Here is a 23,243-nt window from a genome sequence, read left to right as displayed (position 1 = left end):
GCTTGGAACCTTCCCGATCTTACAATTTTCTGAGACCTATGGGGCCCTAGGAGCTCAGATGCTACCGCTCTTCTAGTCCACCTTGTACCAGTGTGCTCCAGGGAATGTAACTTGAGCCCTACGCCTGGACAAACTAGCCAAATGCGGGGAAATGCCACAGTGTAGATTCTTGGAGATTTACAATGTCCATCGACATAGCCAAGCCTCCGTGAAGCCCCGTGATAGATTCCTGTTACCTTCAACATGGACTTTACCACATTTATTTGACCACAGGGCTCTTTTTTTGCACAAACCCTGTTACGGTCTCACTGGACTTTCTCAGAAACACTTAGAGAACTATTTTACTGATCTTGTCCCCTCATTTGCAGATGATCCAAAGACTGGAAAGAGAAGGGCTCTGACCAGGACTCTGGTTAGTGGCATCACAAACACAAGGTCGCAGGTCTCCTGACTCCAGCCCACTGTTCCGGCTCCAGACCACACTGCTGTGACACGCTAACAAGTCAGCCAACATTCCTCATCACCAAGCTGGTCTCTTTCGTGGCTCCCGGGCACTCTATCCCCACTGAACCTGGGTCCAAGGGGTACAATTCTTCCTAGTTTCAGTGGGGTTGAAGGGTGGGCCGTATGAACACAGGCCTGGCCAGTCATGCTGTTCTCACTCCCCAACACCAGTCAGCGGATCTGGTGTGGACACACAACCAGTCAGTCTGACAACACTCCATCCCCAAAGGTGAGGCTAAATTCGAGGAAACTGAGCAAGGGCTACAAAGCGCTACTGCGCAGAGAAAAGCAAGGCTGCAGGCTGGGCACGGTGGCTCACACCTGTAATCCCAGCACTTTGGGAGGCCAAGGTGGGAGGACCGCTTGAACCCAGGAGTTCTGAGACCAGCCTGGGCAGCACAGTAAGACTCATTCCCATTGAAAAAACAAAACAAGTTATGAAATGAGGGAGACCTTATTTCCTCATGACAGGCCTAAGCCCCCTGATCCAGTCAGGACAGAAGAACCTACCTTGAGATTCATTTTTATCTATTTATTTTTTGAGACAGTCTGCTGTCACCTAGGCTGGAGTGCAGTGGCACAATCTTGGCTCACTGCAACCTTCACCTCCTGGATTCAAGCAATTCTCTTACCTCAGCCTCCCGAGTAGCTAGGACTATAGGCTTGTGCCACCACACCTGGCTAATTTATTTTTTTTTGAGAGTCTTGCTCTGTCACCCAGGCTGGAGTGCAGCAGCATGATTTCGGCTCACTGCAAGCTCCGCCTCTCAGGTTCACACCATTCCCCTGCCTCAGCCTCCCAGGCAGCTGGGACTACAGGTGCCCGCCACCATGCCCGGCTAATTTTTTTTGTTTTTTTTTTATTTTTAGTAGAGACGGTGTTTCACCATGTTAGCCAGGATGGTCTCGATCTCCTGACCTCGTGATCCACCCACCTCAGCCTCCCAAAGTGCTGGGATTACAGGTGTGAGCCACCGTGCTGGGCCTAATTTCTTTGTATTTTTAGTAGAGAAGGGGTTTCACCATGTTGGGCAGGCTGGTATCGAACACCTCACCTTAAGTGATCCACCAGCCTCGGCCTCCCAAAGTGCTGGGATTACAGGCGTAAGCCACTGCGCCTGGCCTCTACCTTGGGATTCAAATGACAAGAGACCAATAAGTGACTTTTTCCTCAAACCAATTAGATGGAATCCTGTCACCTGCTAACGGAAGCCTAACTCACATGTGAAGCAGATAGCTTAGAATAGGCCACCACTGAACTGGCTCGGCAGGCCCCTCTGGATGAGCGGGCGTTGGCCACCCCACAGTTCCACAGCAAACAGCAATCTTGTCTGCTCCGGGCCTCATCCCCATCCCACCTCCCACCAAAAAGACACAGGCAGCCAAAGGCAGCGTGGGCGGTCGTTGGTATACATCATACATTTATTAGTGAATATCCCTCTGAAATCAGCAACAATATTAAAAAAAATAATGATTGCACTACTTGGTCAAGCAGAACTAGCAACTTTCATTTTAAAAAAAGTACAAATCTGTTAAAAATTTCAATCAGTATACACATATATATAATACAACATACTAGTTATGTTAAATGCTACAAACCAATGTGAATCCCATGGAATGGAAAAAACCACACATTTAAGCTTTAAGAACCATTTTTTTCTCTATATATTAGCATTTTCTCAAATACATACATGGGAAAAATGAGGTAACTGTAAAATGTGCAAGGAACAGGGCCCCCAAAATTACATATATTTCTATATATATATGTAATTTAATATATATATAAAACCTTTCTAACACAGAACACAGGCGCTGGGCCCAGCCAGGGCTGGGGGAAGGTGCCCACTGTCATGCCTAGGCCAGAAGTTGGTAAATAAAAGTAAACAATGGCAAGCCCCCACCACAGGAAATCATTGGTAACATGGCATCTATAGCAAGGTCGGCAAATCACAAACATCCTAAGTAATTGTTGTATAAATCTTGGTTTTAATGATGATTTTTTAAATGCTGTGTTCCCCAACAGCTGCTTGTTGGAATCACTGCTGCAGCCGACACACGGTCTGCGAGCCTGTTTCCGCCTGCCCCAGGAACCGTAAGGGGTTTGAAAACCTTTTGTTGGGGTCGGGAAGGGAGGGGTTGGAGAGGGTGGTTCTGTGTAAAACACGTGGGTTTTCAACACTGCTATAAATATAGAAACGTCACCTGGAGTTATATACAGTAAGACTTTGGGTTCTCCATGGGGGTGGGACCAGGCTGACGGGCCCCACGGCAGGCTGGGGCGGGAGGTGGGAGCCAGGGCCGCTGCCGGGAGAACGAGGGTGGTTGGAGCATCCCTGAGGCAGCAGGCGCCAGGGGCTGCCTGCTAGGATGTGCCGGCCCCACACGCAGTTCGTTCAGGGCAGCAACCCCAGCTGGGTGTAGGACAAGAAAGGATTAGGACCAGGGAAAGAGGGTGGGAAGCTCAGCCAGACCCTACAGCGGCCTCCTCCAGAGCTTGGAGGACAGGGAACAGGTTGGGAGGGCCCCCTGGAGATGGGGGTCCATGGCCTTCCTGGTCCCCATTCTCCTGGGACTTCCTTGGAGGAGACTCGCCCAGGCAGGTGGGAGATGGGCCCCGGCTGGAGGGAGAAATGCCCTGAAAAGCGTCGGGTCCCGGTAGGCTCTAGGGACGTGTGCAGTACAGTGCATGGCAGTTATCAGCTGAGCACAGACCCCCAACCCTGCCCCACGACCGCCGGCTGCCCAGCCCAGCCCGGCCTGGCACACGCATGCATGCAGACTGGCCAGCACCACCGTGCTCGGCCCCCTGGGCACTCGGTCCCAGTTGGTCCCTATACCCGCCCCTATTAAACCAAAAGAAAACATAAATTGTCTTAAATATCCACATCCCCAAATCCTACACGCGATTTTGGGCCAAATGAATAAACAAAAACTGCTGCTCCTCACGTTCATGCAAAACAACAGAGGGAGAGGAGACTGGGCACGGGTCTGGCTGCATCCCCGGGAGGGACGGCCACGGGGAACACAGGACTCCCTCTCCCCGTATGGCCCAGGCCCCTCAGGATACGTGTGCCCCAGCTCGGGGCTAGGCTGGGACACTCTCCAGCCTGAGGGTAGGGCTGGAATGTTGTGCCTGGGATGAGGGTCCCCTAGGGAGCCAGACTCAGCCCTCACAGCAGCCAACACAGAGCCGGCTGCCTGAGTTCACTGTTTGGGGTCAAGGAGGGAGGATTCAGCCCTGGGGCTCAGGAAATGGCCTCGTGACACCATCAGTCTATGCACCTGGCAGTGCCACCTGGGCAGAGGGCACACCATTTCAGAGCACGAGACCTTCTGACCCAGGATGGTGCTGTCTGCCCATCCTGAGGCCAAGGATCTCCACCAGCCCCAGCGGGGGAGCGGACCCCTGGCTCTCAGTGCCAGCAGGAAAAGGAAGGACCCGAGGGCGCACAGGAGGGAGACCAGATTAGGGACACTCAGGCAGCTCCGTGGCGGGCGGACCGGCAGGCAGTCTAGGGAGGGAGTCTTTGGAGCTTGGCAAATGCAGGGGCTTATTGCAGGGACTCCTTGCCGGGCTGACCCTGGCACCAGCTCTGGAGATACAGGCAGGAGCGATGGGGCAGGCCTGGGCCACTCCCTCCCCGTCCTCCCTGGGCCCTACCCCCAAGTTTCCAGAGCTTCACGCAGGGTTCTCCCGGGCGGCTGTGTGGCCTCACTCAGCCTCCCTGGGCACCTCGGAGGCGTCGGCCCGGCAGATGGGACACGTCCGGTTGGCCTGCGGGAACATGCACGTCAGGCGTTGCTTTCACCAGCCCCAACCCATCACATCTGTGCAGCCACCTGGGGGGACTTGGTCCCCTTGGAGCCAGAACTTCCGAGATGACGACAAGGACGAGGAGGGAAACAGCCCAGGCCTGCCCATCCATGCCCTGTCACTGCACGAGGAATGCCCAGGAGCCGGCCTGGGCAGTGTTACCTTCAGCCACTTGTCAACACATTTGGTGTGGAACTCATGGTTGCAGGGCAGGACTCGGAGCAGCTGCCGCGTCTCGAAGTCACTGAAGCAGACCACACACCTGCAGAGGGGCACGGAGCGTCACCTCCGCACTGAGGTCCACGGGAAGGCTCAGTGGAGTGTGACTCCCCTGAGAGGGGCGTCCCATGGCAGCCAGCTGTGTTCAAAGGGGCGGGAGGGGGGCATGGCACTCACAGCGTCTGCTCTGACTGATGGCTGTCCGGGTTAAAGCGGTATGACGGGAGCTGCTCTATGTCTGCTTTGGCGAGGCCGCGGGGCTTGGCATCTCCCAGCCGCTCGGCCAGGTTCAGGAGGGCCTGCATGCGGGCAGGAAACGGTCAGCGGCGCCCAGGGCTGCAGGTCTCCCAAACCCCACCTCCCAGCATGGGGCTCCACGGGACCTCATAGTTCTCCATCTCCACGTCATCCACGTCCAGATCTAGGCTGATGGTGGGCCCCACTGCTGTTGGTGACATTGGCAGCATCGAGCTAGAGAAAGACAAGTGTGGGGGCCCAGGGTCAAGGTCAAAAGGAGTAGGGGCGCACAGAGCCGCTCTCCTGACTCCCTCCTTGCAAACAGAGCCCAGAACGTTGCAGTGGGGAAGGTAGCCCAGCTGGTGTGCCTGTCAGGCTTGGGGGAGAACGCAAGATGGCTTCAGAGGCCCTGGGGCCCCTGGAGCTGTGTTTGGGTCTAACCACTGGAGGTTCTAGGAGAACAGGGCATCAGGGACCTCGGGTGGATGTGCTGATACTTACAGGAAGTAGGGCAGGAAGCTGGGGTAGTAGGGTGGTGGGGGTGGTGGTGGGGGCGGCGGGGGCAGTGGCTGCTGCAGGCGGTATCTCTGGGTGCTCAGTCTCCGCGGCATCACGTGAGAATATGGCTGCAAGAGGGGTCAGGTGCAGGTCAGCCCGACAGGCCTGCCTCCCAGCCAGCCCGGAGCCCAGGTGGGGTTCGGGGTGGCACTCACCACACCAAAGGACAGCTCCTGGTGCAGCGGGTCGTGGGGCAGGTAGTGCAGGGGCACCGATGGGGAAAGGGCTGGGCCAGGCGCAGAGGTGGAGTAGGTGAAGCTACCCAGGGAGTGCTGGTCCCCACGCAGGTCCACGTCATTGTCGAGCCGCTGTAGGGGCTGGAAGAAGCGGCGCCGGGTCAGGAAGTCAGTGAGACAACGCTGTCCTCGCCCCGCCTCCCCCGACGCCATCCCCCTCCATCATCATCCCCCCCAGCGTCGGACCCCTGCCAACTCACCATCCGAGGGTGCTGGGGCTGCAGAGACACAAACTGCCCCAGAGGCGCCATGTGGGTGGGCTGCGGGGGTGGGGCCGGTGGGGGGGGATGCAGGATGTAGTGGTCACTGGAGATGAGGTGGGGGTAGGCCTGATAGGGCACAGGCAGCTGCTGCATGGTGCACGCCTGGATAAGCTGCCGAGAGAGGGGACAGGAGGCTGAGAATGTTCTCCTGGGCTCTGGGCCATCTATGCCATGCCACCCAGCAAAAGGTCCCCACCCGGCACACACCCAGCAGCTCCAGGGTCTGCACAAGAAACCGTGTGGAAGGCCTATCCCTGTCCTAGGCCACCAGGCAGGACACTCTACTCTTCAGGCCCACAGCCTCAACTCCTGGGCCTCTGCCAAGCTGTAAGGCAGGTACAGGGGTACTGGAAGGTCCCCGAACCTTGAAACACTCTATTACCAAATGTGAATACACGTATGCTTTCCTGGGGAGGCCAGGCAGGCGCTCTGACAGCCTGGACGGCTGGATAGCTCAGCCTAGTTCAGGGCTGCCCTGGGCCCACTGAGCCGCTGGCCTGTGCCTGGGGCTTGCAGCTGGTGGAGCAGGAGCTGGAAACACTCACTCACCGGGGGCGGGAGGCAGCAGAGGGGGTAGTGCTGCCCGCTGAACATCACGGAGCATGCTGGGAGCTGCTGGGCACTGCAGCCAGGGATGTGTTGGCCTGTAGGCAAGGGGAAGCCTTGGGTCGTCACTGTGGTGACTGTGTAGGACAGAGGGACAGGTCCCTGGTGCACCTGTGGGTAGAGAGAACGCCAGGAAAGTGTGAGAAGGAAGCTGGCCGTGAGGGCTACTCTCAGGAGAAATCGTCCTGCCACGATCAGCTGCCGGCTCCCTTCCCTTCTCCACAGCGGCCTACCTCAGTGCAGACCAGACTGTGCCTCTACTCCCAGGTCCCCGGGGCAGAGAAAGCCCTGTGGGAATCCAGCTCTGCCAGTCATCCACTGTGGCCCCTTCCCTGGGCCTCAGTTTACCTACCTGTAAAACAGGGCTAATAATGCCTCCCTGGGACGTGAAATGAAGCAAGCTAGGTGAAATCAAGGCCTTGCTGCCTCTGCTTCTTAGAATGGCTCACAGGGCCAGGGGCACAGGGGATGGGGTTCTGCCTACCTGCTCGTGGAGATCAACCATGAACGGGCTCTGCTGGGTGGCTGGGTGCAGCATTCGGGGGCTCCTGCCGGCAGGAGCCGAGGCTCGGCGCTCCTCTACGGGGAGGTGTGGAGGTCGGGACAGCGGCTGCTGGGAGGGTAAGCGCTCATCCCGGGCAGGTGGGCTGGCCAGGGGACCCTCGAGGCTGGGGCTGCACCACAGAGAGGAGGCCCCGATAGGACTGAGGGGAGCCACTCGTGCACAGAGCAGGGAGAGAAGCCAGGGTGACTCCCCCCATGGGGAGGGAGGGCAGCTCAGGGCCCTGCGCCCCACCCCTGCTGGCCCCCGTGCCCCAGCATCAGAACCGTGAGGCTCCTTCCTACCTTCCCCAGAGCTGGCCCGGGGTGCTGCCGGGTCCCGCAGAGAATCGCCGCTGACCCACAGGGGCAGAGGGTGGCCACCTAGTCACTGCCAGAGCCCATGGTCGCATCAGGGGGGCAGGGGGGTGGAGGGGCTGGGCCGGGACTCACAACCCTAGGAGGCAAGGAGACAAGGAAACTGAGGCGCCTGGTCAACATGGTGAAACCTCGTCTCTACTAAAAATACAAAAACTAGCCAGGCATGGTGGCGGACACCTGTAATCCCAGCTACTTGGGAGGCTGAGGCACGAGAATCACTTGAACCTGGGAAGCGGAGGTTGTGGTGAGCTGAGCTGAGATCGCGCCACTGCACTCCAGCCTAGTGACAGAGCGAGACTCTGTCTCAAAAAAAAAAAAAAGAAAAAAGAAAAAAAAGAAACTGAGGCACAGAGGAGTCCAGGCGCTTGTACCATGAGGGGTCAGGAGACAGAACCCAACCTCTGCAGTGTGACCCCAGGGACCAATGGTGTTCAGCCGTGCCCCTCCTCCGAGCCCTGGGGTCCAGTGCTGAAAAGCCAGGACAACTCAGCCTGCCAGCACCCAGGCCTCCTCGGTTGTGAGCTCAGGGAGCCAGCCAGCGTGCTTCCAGGCCAGTGGGCTCCCCATAGGCTCCCGCTGGGCGGGGTCTCAGGGCACCCTGTCTCGGAAAGGGGCTTAGGGATGGACCCTTTTCTGCCTTATACCAAGGGCTACAACTTGGCCTCCAGGTGGCAGCTGGGGGTTCCTGAGGAGGCTCCAGCATCCTCCCTTCCCTCTGGTTGGCTCCAGCAGGGATTCCAAACAGGCCTGGGACCCAGTTCTCCTCTTACGGGCGCCAGGCAAGAGGTTCTAACCTGCTCCTGCCCTTGGGGGCTTCCAGTCCAAGGCAAGACACTATTCTTTCTTTCCTTAACCTGCTCCCACTGTGCGTACCCAAGTGTGACTTCATCTACCTTTCAAGAATGTGTAGCTGGCCCATTTGACAGAGGAGGAAACTGAGGCTCAGCCAGAAGAAACTTGCCCAAAGCCCCATGGTAGTGTTAAAGCTGGGAGGTGGGCCAAAGACAAGCCTCTCCCTGTGTTCTGCTGCCAACAGAGAGGACCAGTCCCAGGATTCACGGAGGCAATGAAGGAAGCCGGCCTGGGGAGACTGGAGTCTGGCATGCAGCCAGGCCCTTGCTCTGGGGCCCCCAACCCAGCCCTCAAAGTGGGAGGTGGGGCCTGTTGAGAAAAAAGGGAAGCAAGAACCGGAGAGAGGAAGTTGAATAGGAATGGGTTGGGCAGGGTCTCCTAGCTCCGGCCAGAGCCGAGGGTCCAGGTGGGGGATGTCGAGGGACCTGGCTCCACCTCAGGGTTCCGCTCAACTCAAAGTTGGGACGAGGCCCTTGCCGGAAAAGCTCTAGAACCTATCAGGCCCTGCAAAGCTGAAGGATGCGTCCGACAGGACCAGCTCTTTGTTGTTCCTGCCACAGGGAGGCCCCTTCCATCCCTTCTCCCACCTAACAAAACTCCTATGCATCCTTGATACCCAGCTTTCAATGTCGCCTCCCTGTTGACACAGCCAGCCAGCGTAACTGTCAGCTCAACACCTAGTTCCTTCCTGCCAACAGCAGCAAGAACCATTTCCTCTTGTGCTGCACTTCACAAGCCTGGGTCCTACTTCTCAAAAGGAGCCCACATGGGAGATGGGGCCCGGCCAACAGAGGGTGTGGGCAGGGCCAGGGACCACTTTGTGTCCAGCTCAGGGCAGGCCTGATGGGATAAATGTGCACGGAACAGAGCCAATCACACAAGTCCGAGGCCACCCAGTCTGGCAGCGATGACTTTAATGCCAACGACTGAAAATTGGGAGATTACAAAAAAACCTGGCTTCTCATGGCAAGTCTGGTCCCACTTGTTTCTGCCTGGCCCCCTCACTGGGAGCAAGAGCTTTCCCTCCAGGCCACCCAGGCCCATCCTCTGCCTGCCCACCATCGGGGACTGGGTTTGTGACCCCTGGCCTGGACCAAGTGCACATCATGACAGCCATGTCTACACACACAGCCTCCCTAATTCCTGCCGACAAACCAGCCAAGGAAACAACGGCCAAGGGAGACTCAGGAAATCCCCAAATAACTGAAACAGCAGATGCCTGGCCCATCCCAAGCCTCCTGGACCAGACGCTTTGGAGGGATAGGGAACAAAGGCACCTAGATTTTTATCAAATTCCCCAGAAGTTGTCACAGCACAGCTAGGATTGGGAATTTCTACCCTAGCTAACCTCAGAAAGCCTGGGAGCCCGCAGTTCTGCTGGTGCGGAACAAGCAGCATAATAACTAGGCTGTTTCCCCCGCGCCAACTTGGTGAGTCCTCCCAACAGCCAAGACACCAAGGCTGGGAGAGGTGAGGTCCAAGGCCAGTCAGCTGGAATCGTGAGGACACAGGGGCATGACCTAAGCAGTCTGGCCGTAAAGCACCCATGATTAGCCACCAAGCCAGCAGCCTTGACTGCTCCTCTTATGCCAGGATGGCTTGCAGATGGCTGAGCAGTGCCAGACCCAAGGCACTCTCACGGAGGTCCAGGCCTGGGGGTGTCTGCTCTGTGGACACCCTACAAAGGCACCCACTCCCCAGGGCAAGGAAGGTGGTAAGGAGCTGTGAAAGCAAGCCAGAAGACAGAAGGGCCTCCAGGTATGGGTAAGAGCCTCGGCCCTCACAGACTCACACACGACAGTGACTTCTAGCTAGATTCTTGCCTATAGACCATGGGCAAGGGCTTCCCCTCCCGAGCCTCAGTATCTTCATCTGTAAAATGGGAACAGCCCAATAACTACCTCCCAGTTTACCATCAGGGACTGCTCCAAGGCAACAGCAGAGGCAGCTTGTAAAGTCTGAACTTAGCTTGGGTGTGAATGATCATTATTAGAGACTACAACACACTGACCTCCATTTCCAACCCTGAGCAGAGCTTGAAGGGTGCCACTTCCCGAGCAGCAGGCTACTCCAGGGGAATACCTCAGTTGGGAAGAGTGATCCTGGTTCTTTAAGCCCTGCCAGGAACAGGGGTGGCATAGAAGGGTTACACCCACTTCACAGCTGAGAAAACTGGGGCTGAGAGAAAGGAAGTAAGTTACTCTAGGCCACAAGGCCAGAGGGAACAGAACTGGTCCGTCCTAGTTGGCCTCCTAGGCCCAAACTCCCCCAACCCATAACTCCTTGTGGCATCAGTAGCTGGAGGAAATCACCTAATCCCGGGTGGCCAAGCTGTACGGGAGGCTGGGAGAGCACTCTCTTTCAGGCACCCATCTTTAGCTCGGTGGTACACAGAAGCAAGCAAGGCCCAGAGTTGGAGCTAGCAACTTGCTCAAGGTCAAACAGCAAGGGTGGCCAGGTGGCCTCCCCTAACAACTGCTCTGCCAGTCCACATTTCTGTGCTGTGCTGTCACTGAGGTCTGTGCGATCAAGTCTTGAGAGTCCCGTCGCTGAGCCCCGTCCGCCCTGAGGCATGCAATGCATTTTGCAGTTAACACCACCCCTCTACACCCACCCAGGAAAGCCGGCCAACCCCTTAGGTCCAGCGCCCCAAGCACCTACCCCGACCTCGGTCTAAGAGCCCCAGGGATCTGTTTGCAGGAAGAGACACTCCCTTTTGCAGATAAAAACAAAGTCAGACCCTGGGGGCATGAGCAGACACAGCCAGGAAGAGAAGCCCCCCTTCTTACTTTCCCATACCCCACTCCAAACTAGCAGGCTCTGCCCAGCGCAAGCAGAGCTTCCCAACTGGAAGCCGCTGAGGGCCGGACCACCAGACGACGAGAGAAAACTCCCTGGGTGACCTTGGTCAAGAAAATCCTTTTGCTTCTGAGAGCCTCAGTTGGCACAACTGTAAAATGGGGGTGGAAATCTTTCCTTCCCAGAGCGCCCAAATAAACCAGAAGAGTCAAGAAAAAACCAGGTAGTCACACTAGTGGGGGAGGAGACCAGTGTCCCTGGGGAAGGCGGGGGCTCTCCAACGCGGGCCAAGTGCATATTGTGGGGCTCTGGGAAGCTTACCCAGCCACCCCTCTCCAGGCATAGTGCTGGGGAGCGGAGGCGCGGACGTCTGCCCCGAGAGGGGCCTCCCTTGTCCGCTTCCCACTCTTTTGTGCCGCTCTCGGAGGGACACCGGGGGCGGGAGGGTAGACTGCAGCGCAGGGGCCGGAGCGCTGTGACTTTAAGAGCCGAGGATCCCGGACCATGTGCTCGGCGAGAGACAAAAGCAACAACAAAGGAAGTGGCGGCCGCAGGGGGAGGGGGCGGCTCCTTCCTCTCCAACCGCAGCGCTCAGCCGCAGGAGAGGGGAGACCCGGCCCGGCCACCGGGGGCCCGAGGGGGGGTTCCTGATCCCTGGGGTCTCGCTGTCCACAGTCTGGACCGCCCGTGATTAACCCCCGCGGAGCTAGCTAGATCACGGCCCCCATTCCCAGGGGAGGGGAACAGGAGGTCCATGAGTAGGGGAATAGGGAGTTGGGGGCCCTGGCCCCGACTCACCTATGGCCGCCCGGCCACACGTTGACTCCTTTGTTTCCGATCTAAGACGGCCAAACTGGGCAGACGGCGGGGGGGGGGGGGCCTGCCTGGACCCTTTAAGAGCTCCCGCCCTGCGAAACAATGTGCTCGCCTCCCCACCCCCGGGTCCAGGGGCAGCCCGGGTCCTTCCGGGGCCTCTCTCTTTGTTGTCCGCCCGACGGCGTCTGCCTCGCGAGGCCCACACGCGGTCAGTCTCTCTCGGCCCAGGCCCTCAGGGAACGGGAGGCGGCGCAGGACGCAGCTGGGTCTGCGCGGCAGCCGGCGGCTGGCCCTTTAAGAACTGTCCGCGGCGGCAGCCGAATGTAACAAACCCCACATTTGATTCACAACATTCGAAGCGGCGGGGTCGCGCGCCGGGCGGGAGGGGGCTCGCGGGGGCGCGCCAGGAGGATACGGCAAACAGTAGCCCGCTGCAAGCCCGCGGGGGCCCCGCCCCGCGCCGGGAGCTCCGCCCTGAGAGCCAATCACTCGCCGCGACCACGCACGTGACTACTGGGCCGCCATCTTGAAAGATTTTTTTTTAACCTCCTCGCCCCCACCTTCGCACTTAAAGTGACCGCAGCCCTAGTCAAAAGCAAGGGGCGGGGCCACACGGACTGATATAAAGATGGGGAGACCCCAGGGTGGGCAAAACCGATCGGCTGCAACTCGAACTTGCTATGCAAACTCGCTAACTACTCGCACCTCTGAGGCTCAGTTTCCCTGCCGAAAAAACGTACTGCAGCAGAACCGGCAGTACGGACTTACTGTGTCATGGTCCCCTCCTCGGGGACAGGGTGCCGCCTGAGATACTGAAGTGCAATGGGTCTGACCTCTGACGGGGCGAGAGCGGCCTCAAGCCGGCCCAAGTGGTTAGGCTAGCTCTAACAACCCTGGGCCAGCTACCTTCCCGGAGATGACGTCACCCCCAAAAGCTGCAGCACCGCGCTGACATCATGGCCCGGCCGCCCCACATCTCCTTGTTTATACTACGCGGCGTCTTTAAAAAGCTGGGACGGCCCAGATTGCCCAACAGACCAATGGCAGGCTACCCATGCAAACGAAATAACGTCTGCCGGGCAAGGAGCTTGGCCCCGCTCGCGCTGACGTCACAGAGACATTTAACCGTCCCGCCCCCAGCGTGGCGGCGAAGGAAGAGGGGCGGGGAACAGGTTGTAGCTTAAAGCAAAACTGCAGGCACCGGGCGCTCTAGCTGCTAGGCTGGGCTTGAGAGTTGGGTGTCCCCGCGGAGACCTCCCAACCCAGGGAAACTGGGAACTAAGCCGAGTGAAGTCTCTATACTTTAGTTTTCTGTTCTTCTCAGCAGCTATGAGACGGAGGGATTGCTAATAGCCAGTTCTTTTTATAGATGGGGAAAGTGAGGGCCTTCCCTTACTCCAGATCACACAACTAGAAGTGTGGCGGAGCAGGAATTTGAACCTAACCCAAAGCCAAGCCTCGTTCTCCTTTGCCTCGAAGCCCACCCGCCCGGGCAAAATTTATACAAAATGAGGTATTACCTCCATCACAATCATATAAGCAGAAAATCAGTAATTTCCTAAATATTCAAGAGCTGGAACAGGTCGAATAATGAATACTGGGTCCATGCATATATAATCAATAACGACTCTCGGGCAGTTACCACAAAGAGGCAGCTGGAGGCGACATGGGGCTACCTCCAAGACAGCCATAAACAAGGCGCCAATGCAAAATGTTAACATCTGTTAACCTGCGTGGTGGGCCATGGGGCAAGGGGATGGGGAGCTCACTTTCTTTGCTTCTTTGGTATATTTCATAATCCCAAATTTTAAATAAAAATGGAAACCAAGATGCTGAACAGGTGTAACAGTATGTATCAGGTTTTTTTAATTGGACATATACCACATCTGCATTTATTTCTGGAAGAGTATACAGAAAACTGATTAACAATTGTTGCCCTTAGGGAGAACTGGAAGGGAGAAGTGGGTCAGGAGGATAGACTATTGTATATATTGCACATTAGCTCTTTTTAAAAAACCCTATGCATCATAACCCACTGAAATTTTAAAAGAAAACTATTATAGAGACTATGTCTTAAGTCTTTTAAGCCAGAAAACCGTTTGTTCCCTTAGAATCAGAAATCCCCTTTCAGCTTGGGGAACAGACATGTTTATGGCAATGTTTAGACCAGCAACAATCAGTATCACTGTGCAACACAATGACTGAAGATGGAACTGAGCCGGCTGTTTGCAGATCTCTAAGCAACACAAGAGCAAGTTCATGATGCAGTGCTATCGATGTTACCTGGAATGCCAAACTCTATCTATCACAGTTAAAAATTACGTGTGCATGAGAATAAGTGTGGATATACAAGGTTATGTCTTTAACCAGTTCCTTATCATCAACTGTTCCTTCACCTCCAATGTCTCCTTCAACCTTTTGTTTTCCCCACCACATAAAAGCAATTGGAAAACCCTCCCCTTGGCTGGGCGCAGTGGCTCACACCTGTAATCCCAGCACTTTGGGAGATCGAGGCGGACAGATCATGAGATCAGGAGTTTGAGACCAGCCTGACCAACGTGGTGGTGAAACCCCGTATCTACAAAAAATACAAAAATGAGCCGGGCATGGTGGCGCGCACCTGTAAACCCAGCTACTCAGGAGGCCGAGGCAGGAGAATCGCCTGAACCCAGGAGGTGGATGTTGCAGTGAGCCGAGATCACGTCACTACACTCCAGCCTGGGCAACAGAGTGAGACTCTGTCTCAAAAAAAAAAAAAAAAAAAAAACAAAACCAAAAAAAACCCTCCCCACATTCGAAGGTACCTACATATTTGTTAGATTACTGCCTGCCTGCCCTTATGGATAGGGCCTACAGTGGCTCCCTACTGCCTGGCTTCGAGGCTGCACTTAACAAGCTCTTCCTGCCCAAACTTTTCAGGCTCGCCTCTCCCCAGTCCCTCCTCTCACACCTCTGGCCTTCTCTCCCTGCCACCTTCCTGCCTTTTTTAGACCACCTGCCTGGGATGCCCTCTCTTTTCCTTTCTGCCAATCCATTTCACTTTTCGGCCATTTGAAGCTCTGTTCCTATCTCGCCTTTTACAGGAAGCTGCCTGTGGCATCTCCAGCTGTGCTGAATCCCCCATTTTTGAACGCAGAGCTAGATGCACCCCAGCCTTTACTTCATGCCATTTAATTTGCACACAGTCCTGTCACAATCTCTGTGAGTCTCACTCAGTAATTCCCCTGACTGAAGGGGTTTGGCTTTTTTAAGTGCACAGATGTCCAGCCTTCACTGGCACATACGAGTACCCCAGCCTCATTTTACAGATGAGGATCTGAGGCCACACAGTGAGACCACCTTTACCATCCCCACCCCAGGAAAGCGACCCTCCAGCCACAATCTAATCCTGTACTTTTAAGCCAACAAGCCTCTGACTGTGGCATTCTCCCTGCTTAGTATGTCCTCAATATCTCCTACTTACTGGGCAAAATCCTGCTCATGCTTTGGGGCTAGCTCAAGGACCACTCCCTTGGCGCCTTCCCTGCCCCGCCGGCTTGTTCTGGCATCCTCAGTCCATTAGGATTACCATCACATTGCATCATGAGAGCAGAAGGCCATCTCCATGTGACTGCTCCCCCTGCTCTCAGCAGGGCCCACAACACCCAGTCTAGGGCCTGGCTCACGCTGGGTGGTGGATGACCAGGGATGGGGCTCTGGGTCTGCCTCTTGTCCTGCAGGACCAGGAAACCCCTGCTCTGTCCTGGCCCCAGGAAACCCTCAGTAAATCCCCAGTCACTTGAGTTTCCCCTCAGCACCAGAGGCCAATAACACATCTCCCCCTAACCTGAAAAACCTCGTGGGTGATTGTGAAATCACTCTGGGTTAAATGGGAAGGGAGGCACAATTTTCCCAGAATTTTCCAGTTTTTCAAATGAAGCCAGAAATCTGAACTTTTCTTTGAATCCCTCCTCAGGGTCACTGATGGATCTTAGGCTTTGGAACCCTGCTGCGGGGACATGGCCTGCACCCCTACAGTGCCAGCCGCGTTCTCCTCACACCCCAAGCCCTCGCAGGCAGGTGTTGTTTACTTTCATCTCACAGAGAGGAAAGTGGTTCAGAGTCATGGAGGGGCCGACCCTCACCACAGAGCCCAGAAGTGTGAAACCTCAGATGGGAGTGGCCCATCTGCTCTGGCATCTGCTGTGAGGTTCTATGGGGGAAACAGGGGTCCTAGAGTCCTAGACTTGCTCTGGGCAAGTCCTATCCTGATCCTCTCCTCATCATGATCTAAGAGCTGGCCACCAGCATTGGCCCCATTTTACAGATGAGGTGAAAGGTGACAGGACTCACCCAGTGTCATGCAGCCATCAAGAGGCAAACCTGGGATCCCATTCTAATCTCACATTGTGTGGTTTGTGCAATAGGAATGCCAATACAGGGGCCCCCGTGGTTGCTGAAGAACCAAATGCAGATGTCCCCAGGGAAAGGGGAGAACACAGAGGCTCAGGGACTAGTGGATGGCTCCAGATCAGGGTGGACAGGAGCCTGAGAGGGATCCAAAGTTTGATCCTTCCAGCACAAAGCACTAGATGCCACATTCCGGCTTCCTCCCCCAGGCCTCCTCTGCAGAGGGGAGGGGCTTGTGCAGGCTGAGGCAGGAAGAGGACATGGCCATGTTTCCTGATGGGGCCCTGCCCGACCAGGGTTCTCACCTACCCCAGAGCCTGGACAACTGGCTGCATCTCTCCCTCAGAGTCAGAAAGTACCCCATTTCTTTCTTCCAAGGCCCCTCAAACCTCCCTCCAAACAGGCAGGGCCCAGTCACCTTCCCAGGATGGAGCTGCCGGGACACAGAGCCTGGGGTACCAGCCGGGGACACAGCACAGCCTGGCAAAGCCAGCTCAGGGCTCACACCTCCCAGATACCAGAGCATCAGACCAGGGCCCAGAGCCTCACACACCAGGGAGGGAGTAGACAAGGCCCTGCTAAGTCCTCTCCACTCAGGGCTGGCCTCAACACCCCTGAGCCCCGAGTTCTGGCTCTATTGAGTGGCTGTGCAGATGGCGGCGAGGGCAGCGCGTCTGGAGAGATGCTCCAAGTCTGGGGCTCTGGCCCTCAGCGCTCGGGCTCCAGTTTCGAGACCTTGGGTAAGTTCTATGGCTCCTCTCCTCCTCAGTCTCTAGTCTGTAAAGTTGGGTGATCGAGAATAACTAGGCCACTGGGGGAAAGGACTACATTGAGGGGTGAGACAGAGCCCCTGAGGCCAGCCCGTCCTGCCTCTGCTTAGCCTGTGACCTTGGGGAAGTCAGTAAGGTCTGTGGGACTGTTTGTCCAGGTGTGAAGCGGGGTGAAAGCATCCTCCTAGGAGGTTCTCTGTGTGTGTGCCGGTGGGCGGTACCTGCCGACTTTTCGGGTCTGGGTCTGCATTTGGAGGTGTGCGCTGTGTGGGTGTGGCGTGGGGGCGTTCCCCTTTCTGACTCCTCCTCCCCACCCCGCAGCTCTCACTACGGGAACCCCCAAATTCTGCAAAGGTGGCAGGAACCCATCACCGCATTGTTCAGTGATGAAAACCGAGGGCTGCAGGAGTGCGGTCCCTGGAAGACCCAGGAAGACGAGTTTTCCCGAATCCCCCACTGTCCCTCCATCTCAGTCCTCCTCCCCCCACTTCCCAGCCCCCGGCACCAGCTCAACTCGAGCTTAGTGGCTTTCAGGCAACGGAAGCTGTGTGACCTTGGGCAAGACACGGACCCTCTCCGGACCCCGCGGCGTTCCGACATCCAGAATGCAGTAAGGACGGCGCTGGAGTGCAGCGGTCTGTTCCCCGGACCTGCAGCCGCTCCAGGGCAGGGCTCTGGCCGCTCTGGCTCCCCGGCGGCTGGCACAGGGGGCGTCGGGGAAATGTCTAGGACGGACATGGCGAGGCCAAAGAACTGCAGCGCGTCTCCGGCTCGCGGTCCGTGACCCGCCAGGGATGGCGGTCGGGACGTGCGCGGGGCGCAGGGCACGCGGGGGCTCGGAGTTCCCTGGGGCTCCCCGAGCTGGGGCGTTTGGACCTAGCAGACGGGGAGAAGAGCGGCGCAGCTCCCGCTGCCGGGACCGGGACTGCGAGCTCCCACCGTGCGGGCTCCGGCAGAGGCCTGGCGGGAAGCCCCCGCGTGCGCTCCTCCGCCGGCCCGCGGCCGCCCCCTACCGCCGCCTGCTCGCCGGCCCTGCGCCCGGGACGCTCGGCGCAGGGTCCGGGCCGGGCGTTACCTGGGGCCGCGGCGGGGTTCCACCCCCATCCGGCGGCCGGCGCGTCGCTCCCGCTGCAGCCCGGGCTCGCGGTGCGGCTGCGGCCCGCGCGCCGCCTGCCGCGGCCCCTCTCCGGCCCCGTGCAGGGGAACCGTCCGCGGACCTCACCGCCCGGGCGCGCGGGGCCCACGCCGGCTGCGCAGCTTCCAGGACCCCCGCCCCGGCCCCTCGCGAATGGAGCCGCCTGGACCGCACCACGCGTGCGGGAGCGCGGGTGGCGCGGGCGGGGCGGAGCCTCTTTCGGCCGCGCCCGCCCAGCGTCAGTCTGCCAGGGGTGCGTAAGGGCGCGGCGCCTGGGGCCTGGCAGCCTCCGTGACCTTGGAGGAGTGACTTCGTTTCCTCGTCTGTGAAACAGGGGAAACAATACGACCCCGTGGTCGTTCAGAGAATCTTCGCTTCCCGGAGAGTGTGTCCCCTCCCCCACCCCCGATGGGCGCGGGGGTAGCTAATAGAGAGCTGCTCTGGGGTCAGCAGATCTTGGTTCCCCACTTTGGGCCATTCTCTGAGCCTCAGTTTTCAAGTCTGCGGAATGGAAGTGATGATACCTTCTTCAGGAGGAGGATGGAAGACTCCAGTGACAAAAGACGAGGCGGCCGGCCGAGACGTGGGGAGGGATTACGCTCCCCGCAACCCCTGTGTCCCCATCGCTAGAACCAACCTGGACCAGGGCATGGCCGGCACCTGCTCAGGCCGCGGGTCCCAGCTCCGGAGGGGAGCCTCACCGTCCCCGCCTCCTGGGCGCATTAGGCCAGCGAGGGCTGCACCCTGCCGCGGGCCGCGCTCTGGCTGGCATGCAGGTGGTGGTAGTCCATGCGGACCGCGCCTCCCGCAGGCTGCCCAACCAGGTCGTCTTCTCAGCCAAGGTTTAGGTCCTCTGCGGAGGGCTGATTAGACGGTGGAGCGGCTGCCTCCCGGTCTACTTAATTTTTAAAGCTGCCGTTTGTTGACAGAACAGCCACCTAAAGGAGAGCTTTAGAGGGAATGAGTGCCCTGGAAGGAGGCTCTGGGGTGGGGAGAAGTTGGTCTCATGGGTCCCCAAGTTCTTTCTTTCTTTCCTTTCCTCCTCCCTCCCTCCCTTCTCTCTCTCTCTCACTCTTTCTTCTTTTCTTTCCTTTCTTTCTTTCTCTGTCCTTTCTTTTTTTTGAGACGGAGTCTGGCTCTGTCGCCCGGGCTGGAGTGCAGTGGCCGGATCTCAGCTCACTGCAAGCTCCGCCTCCCGGGTTTACGCCATTCTCCTGCCTCAGCCTCCGGAGTAGCTGGGACTACAGACGCCCGCCACCTCGCCCGGCTAGCTTTTTGTATTTTTTAGTAGAGACGGGGTTTCACCGTGTTAGCCAGGATGGTCTCCATCTCCTGACCTCGTGATCCGCCCGTCTCGGCCTCCCGAAGTGCTGGGATTACAGGCTTGAGCCACCGCGCCCGGCCTTGTCCTTTCTTTTTTTGACGGAGTCTTACTTTGTCACCGAGGCTGGAGTGCAGTGGCACGATCTTGGTTCACTGCAGCCTCCACCACCCAGGTTCAAGCGATTCTCCTGTCTCAGCCTCCCGAGTACCTGGAATTACAGGTGCATGGCACCACGCCCAGCTAATTTTTTATGTTTTAGTAGAGACGGGGTTTCACCATGTTGGCCAGGCTAGTCTTGAACTCCTGACCTCGTGATCTGCCCGCCTCGGCCTCCCAAAGTGCTGGGATTACAGGAGTGAGCCACCGCGCCCAGCCCCCTAGTTCTTTCTAGGGTGGAAGGCTGAGTCTGTGACATCACGGGGATATTCTTGGGTTGGTTATTTGTAAGAGCAATGAAGGGACTTTGTACCCTTCAAAGTGCAACTTCTGGGCAGGATTGGGGAGTTGAGGGGTTAATGCATTCACACCAGAGAGTCACCCTCAGCCCAGACTGTGCACTAGGTGGGCGTCAGAGGTATTGCAGGTAAAGAAATGGCGGCTCAGAGGGAAGGAGAGACTTGCCCAGCTCCCGGGCAAGCTAACACTTGATTTCGACTTGACAAATTTCTGAGTATGTAGTGGATGCACATAGCAAAGACAGGTAATGAGAAGTTTTCCTTTTCTTTTTTTTGGAGGGGGGAGGGGACAGAATCTCACTCTGTCACCCAGGCAGGAGTGTAGTGGTGCAATCTTGGCTTACTGCAACCTCCCCCCACCCCACCCCCAGGTTCAAGCAATTCTTGTGCCTCAGCCTCCTGAGCAGCTGGCATACAGGTGCGCACCACCACACTGGGCTAATTTTTGTATTTTTAGTAGAGACGGAGTTTCACCATGTTTCATGTTTCACCGTGTTGGCCAGGCTGGTCTTGGACTCCTGGCCTGAAGTGATCGGCCTGCCTCAGTCTCCCAAAAGTACTGGGATTACCGGCATGAGCCACTGCGCCCAGCCGAGAAGTTTTTCTGATTAAAAATATTTTTTAAGGCACACACTTAAGACAGTGACTGTGAAGGAACCCTGATGTGTATCTAAACTGTTGCCTCGTGTACATCACCCCGTTACTTACCCTGTGCTAAGTGCTGTCATGCATTACATCATTACTCCTTAGAGGAGGCCTATGAGGTGGAGTCTGCATTAGGCCTCTTTTCGACAAGGACACCAATAATGTGGGAGATGATGTACCTTGCCCAAGCCCCCAGCAGGTAAGTGGTTGGGGGGATTAGGACCCAGGTCACCTGAGTCCATATCCTGGGCTCTTAGCCCCACTCTGCCTGGCTGCCTGCTGTTCCATGAAGCCAACCCTGGACCTAGACCTGGACCTGGATCGTCACAGCCCAGATCCCCGTGTGCTTCCCAGGCTGCTTTGTGGCAGGTGGATGGTGCCCCTTGAGATGGGCAGGGCACCATCTGGCCACACATCTTGATGGGTCCAAAGGTCTGTGCAGGCCAGGACACACCTGTGGCAGCCAGAGCAGTGACTCAGAGCTGTCTGCCTCAGCCGTAAGGGCAGGGAGGGAGGGCAGGGGCTTGGATTGGGGTCTGCCCTATTTGGGGCACAGCAGAGTGACCAAGCTGACTCCCATGGTCTGAGGCAGAGTGGGGAGCCTGGAGCCTTGGGCGGGGTCACCTGCCTCGCCTCTTACCAGTTAAGCCACCAGCGATGACTAGTGCCTACTTCCTTCAGAAAGGAATCTGATGGCTGTGGCAGGAAAGTCAGGGGCAAGAATCATTGCACAGACATGTGCTAATATCCCGGTTCTGCCACCTTCTGTAATCTTGGGTGGTGATCTAACCTTTCCAGGTGTCTCTTTTCCCATCTGTAATAGGGGAAAAAAATCATCCCTGGAGTTACTGGCAGGATTAAATGAGGTGATATTAGTAGTAATAATGCAGTGGTCGCCACCACGCCACCACGAAAACTAACATTCATCGAGACCTTACTGTGTTGGGCACTGTGCCCGGGACTTTCAATGCGTGATTCCATTACATCCTCACCACCACCTTCCCAGGTAGGCATCATGTATTACCTGCAATTTCCAGATAAGGAAACAGTCTTAGAGGGGTTATGTAACTTGCCCTGCCAAAATTGAACCCATTTGTGAATATACATTAGGTAAACAAAATTAATAAAAATAAAATAAAAAATTGTGGCCGGGCACAGTGGCTCACGCCTGTAATCCCAGCACTTTGGGAGGCCGACACGGGTGGATCACCTGAGGTCAGGAGTTCAAAACCAGCCTGGCCAACATGGTGAAACCCCATCTCTACTAAAAATACAAAAAATTAGCCAGGCGCGGTGGCGCATGCCTGTAATCCCAGCTACTTGGAGGCAGAGGCAGGAGAATTGCTTGAACTCAGGAGGCAGAGGTTGCAGTGAGCCAAGATTGCGCCATTGCACTCCAGCCTGGGCAACAAGAGTGAAACTACGTCTCAAAAAAAAAAAAAAAAATTGAACCCAGCTGTCTGCCCCAGGAGGAGCCTGGTCTCTTAACCCCTGCATTGTAATAGTCGTATCAAGTGCTACTGCAGCCTCCTTTCCTCAGAAACACTTCTCAAAAAGAGGAAAAGTCTCTTGGCTATCAAAACTCAGAACTGCATCATAGCTCATAGCTCCCAGAACCTGGCTATATGCAAAGTAGTTTGTGTTGTTTTTTTTTTTTTTTTTTGTGACAGAGTCTTGCTCTGCCACCCAGACTGGTGTGCAGTGGCACGATCTTGGCTCACTGCAACCTCTGCCTCCCGGGTTCAAGCGATTCTCCTGCCTCAGCCTCCTGAGTAGCTGAGATTACAGGCAACTGCCACCGTGCATGGCTAATTTTTGTATTTTTAGTAGCGGCAGGGTTTCACCATTTTGGCCAGGCTGGTCTCGAACCCCTGACCTGGTGATCCACCCACCTCAGCCTCCCAAAGTGCTGGGATTATAGGCACAAGCCACCATGCCCGGCCTATGCAAATGTTTTAAAATGAATGGATGCTGGACTTAATAGATCTTAATTCCCTTTTTGCTTTGCCTACTGGGAAGCTCAGAACCTGATTCATAACCCACCTATACAATTACCCAGAACTTGAAAGTAAATATATATATATATAATTTGTTTATTTTTGTACAGACAAGATCTTGTTATGTTGTCTGGGCTGGAGTGCAGTAGCTATTCATAGGCACGATCTCACTAGTGAGCAGCACCTGAGTTTTGACCTGCTCTGTTTCTGACCTGGGTTGGTTCACCCCTTCTGAGGCAACCTAGTGGTCCTCTGCTCCTTGGGGTTCACCCATATTAGTGCTGAATTTAGTGTGGACACCCCGTCAACATAATGCACTACAGCACAGAAATCCTGGCTTCAAGCCATCCTCCTGCTGCAGCCTCCCAAGTAGCTGGGACTACAGGTACACACCACTGCCCCCAGCTCAAGACAAGTATTTTGTGGCCTCAATTCAGGCATAGATTACCCTTGTTTTTCTCACTTGGCTTCCCTTCATCTGGGCTTCTTCTCCTTTTTCTGCTCATGGCATATATATTTTGTTAATATGTTTTACATTTGGAGAGTCGGGAAACAAACTATTAAAACGCCTGACTATAGCAACTGCCTGATACACAGTCACACATCCCTTAACAATGGGACACCTTCTGGGAAATGTGTCATCGGGCAATTTCATTGTTGTGTGAACATCATACAGTGACTTACACAAACCTAGATGGTACCA

The 23,243-nt window shown here is 56.3% G+C and overlaps 2 protein-coding genes across 4 annotated transcripts; one reads left to right on the top strand and one right to left on the bottom strand.

Moving 5' to 3' along the window:
- Positions 1-1,900: 1,900 nt before the first annotated feature.
- Positions 1,901-14,376, bottom strand: RNF44 (ring finger protein 44). Of its 3 annotated transcripts, none has more exons than XM_023185023.2 (11): positions 12,594-14,376; positions 7,284-7,434; positions 6,922-7,050; positions 6,381-6,548; positions 5,769-5,942; positions 5,488-5,649; positions 5,276-5,400; positions 4,921-5,008; positions 4,715-4,836; positions 4,481-4,580; positions 1,901-4,279 (listed from the first exon to the last, which is right to left on the bottom strand). In XM_023185023.2, the coding sequence occupies exons 3-11, from the start codon at positions 6,973-6,975 to the stop codon at positions 4,217-4,219; spliced, it is 1,056 nt and encodes a 351-aa protein (XP_023040791.1). In that variant the 5' UTR covers positions 6,976-7,050; positions 7,284-7,434; positions 12,594-14,376; the 3' UTR covers positions 1,901-4,216. The 3 variants fall into 3 exon arrangements, with proteins under 3 accessions (XP_023040791.1, XP_023040790.1, XP_023040789.1); XM_023185022.3 differs by lacking the exon at positions 12,594-14,376 and adding an exon at positions 11,808-12,570 and having other exon boundaries at positions 6,922-7,111; XM_023185021.1 differs by lacking the exon at positions 12,594-14,376 and adding an exon at positions 10,222-10,775 and having other exon boundaries at positions 6,922-7,111.
- Positions 14,377-16,445: 2,069 nt separating this feature from the next.
- LOC113225189 (translation initiation factor IF-2) lies at positions 16,446-19,183 on the top strand. Its single transcript, XM_026456423.2, has 2 exons — positions 16,446-16,954; positions 17,306-19,183. Exon 2 carries the CDS (start codon positions 17,779-17,781, stop codon positions 18,412-18,414), a length of 636 nt encoding a protein of 211 aa, XP_026312208.1. The 5' UTR covers positions 16,446-16,954; positions 17,306-17,778; the 3' UTR covers positions 18,415-19,183.
- The last annotated feature ends 4,060 nt before the right edge of the window (positions 19,184-23,243 follow it).

This window comes from Piliocolobus tephrosceles, chromosome 4 (assembly GCF_002776525.5).
Source record: "Piliocolobus tephrosceles isolate RC106 chromosome 4, ASM277652v3, whole genome shotgun sequence".
NCBI classification, from domain to species: domain Eukaryota; kingdom Metazoa; phylum Chordata; class Mammalia; order Primates; family Cercopithecidae; genus Piliocolobus; species Piliocolobus tephrosceles.
Note: the sequence above shows the minus strand (reverse complement) of the source record. Positions and strands in the feature narration are given on the sequence as shown.

What these genes read in the sequence shown, in the direction of transcription:
- RNF44 (XM_023185022.3), bottom strand. Translation starts at nt 7,390, where the DNA reads ATGCGACCATGGGCTCTGGCAGTGACTAGGTGGCCACCCTCTGCCCCT. An exon ending in AGGAGCTGTCCTTTGGTGTG is followed by an intron (nt 5,401 to 5,487) that starts GTGAGTGCCACC and finishes CCCCTCTTGCAG; the next exon opens with CCATATTCTCACGTGATGCC. An exon ending in TGGAGATGGAGAACTATGAG is followed by an intron (nt 4,837 to 4,920) that starts GTCCCGTGGAGC and finishes GCCCGCATGCAG; the next exon opens with GCCCTCCTGAACCTGGCCGA.
- LOC113225189 (XM_026456423.2), top strand. Translation starts at nt 17,779, where the DNA reads ATGGCGGTCGGGACGTGCGCGGGGCGCAGGGCACGCGGGGGCTCGGAG.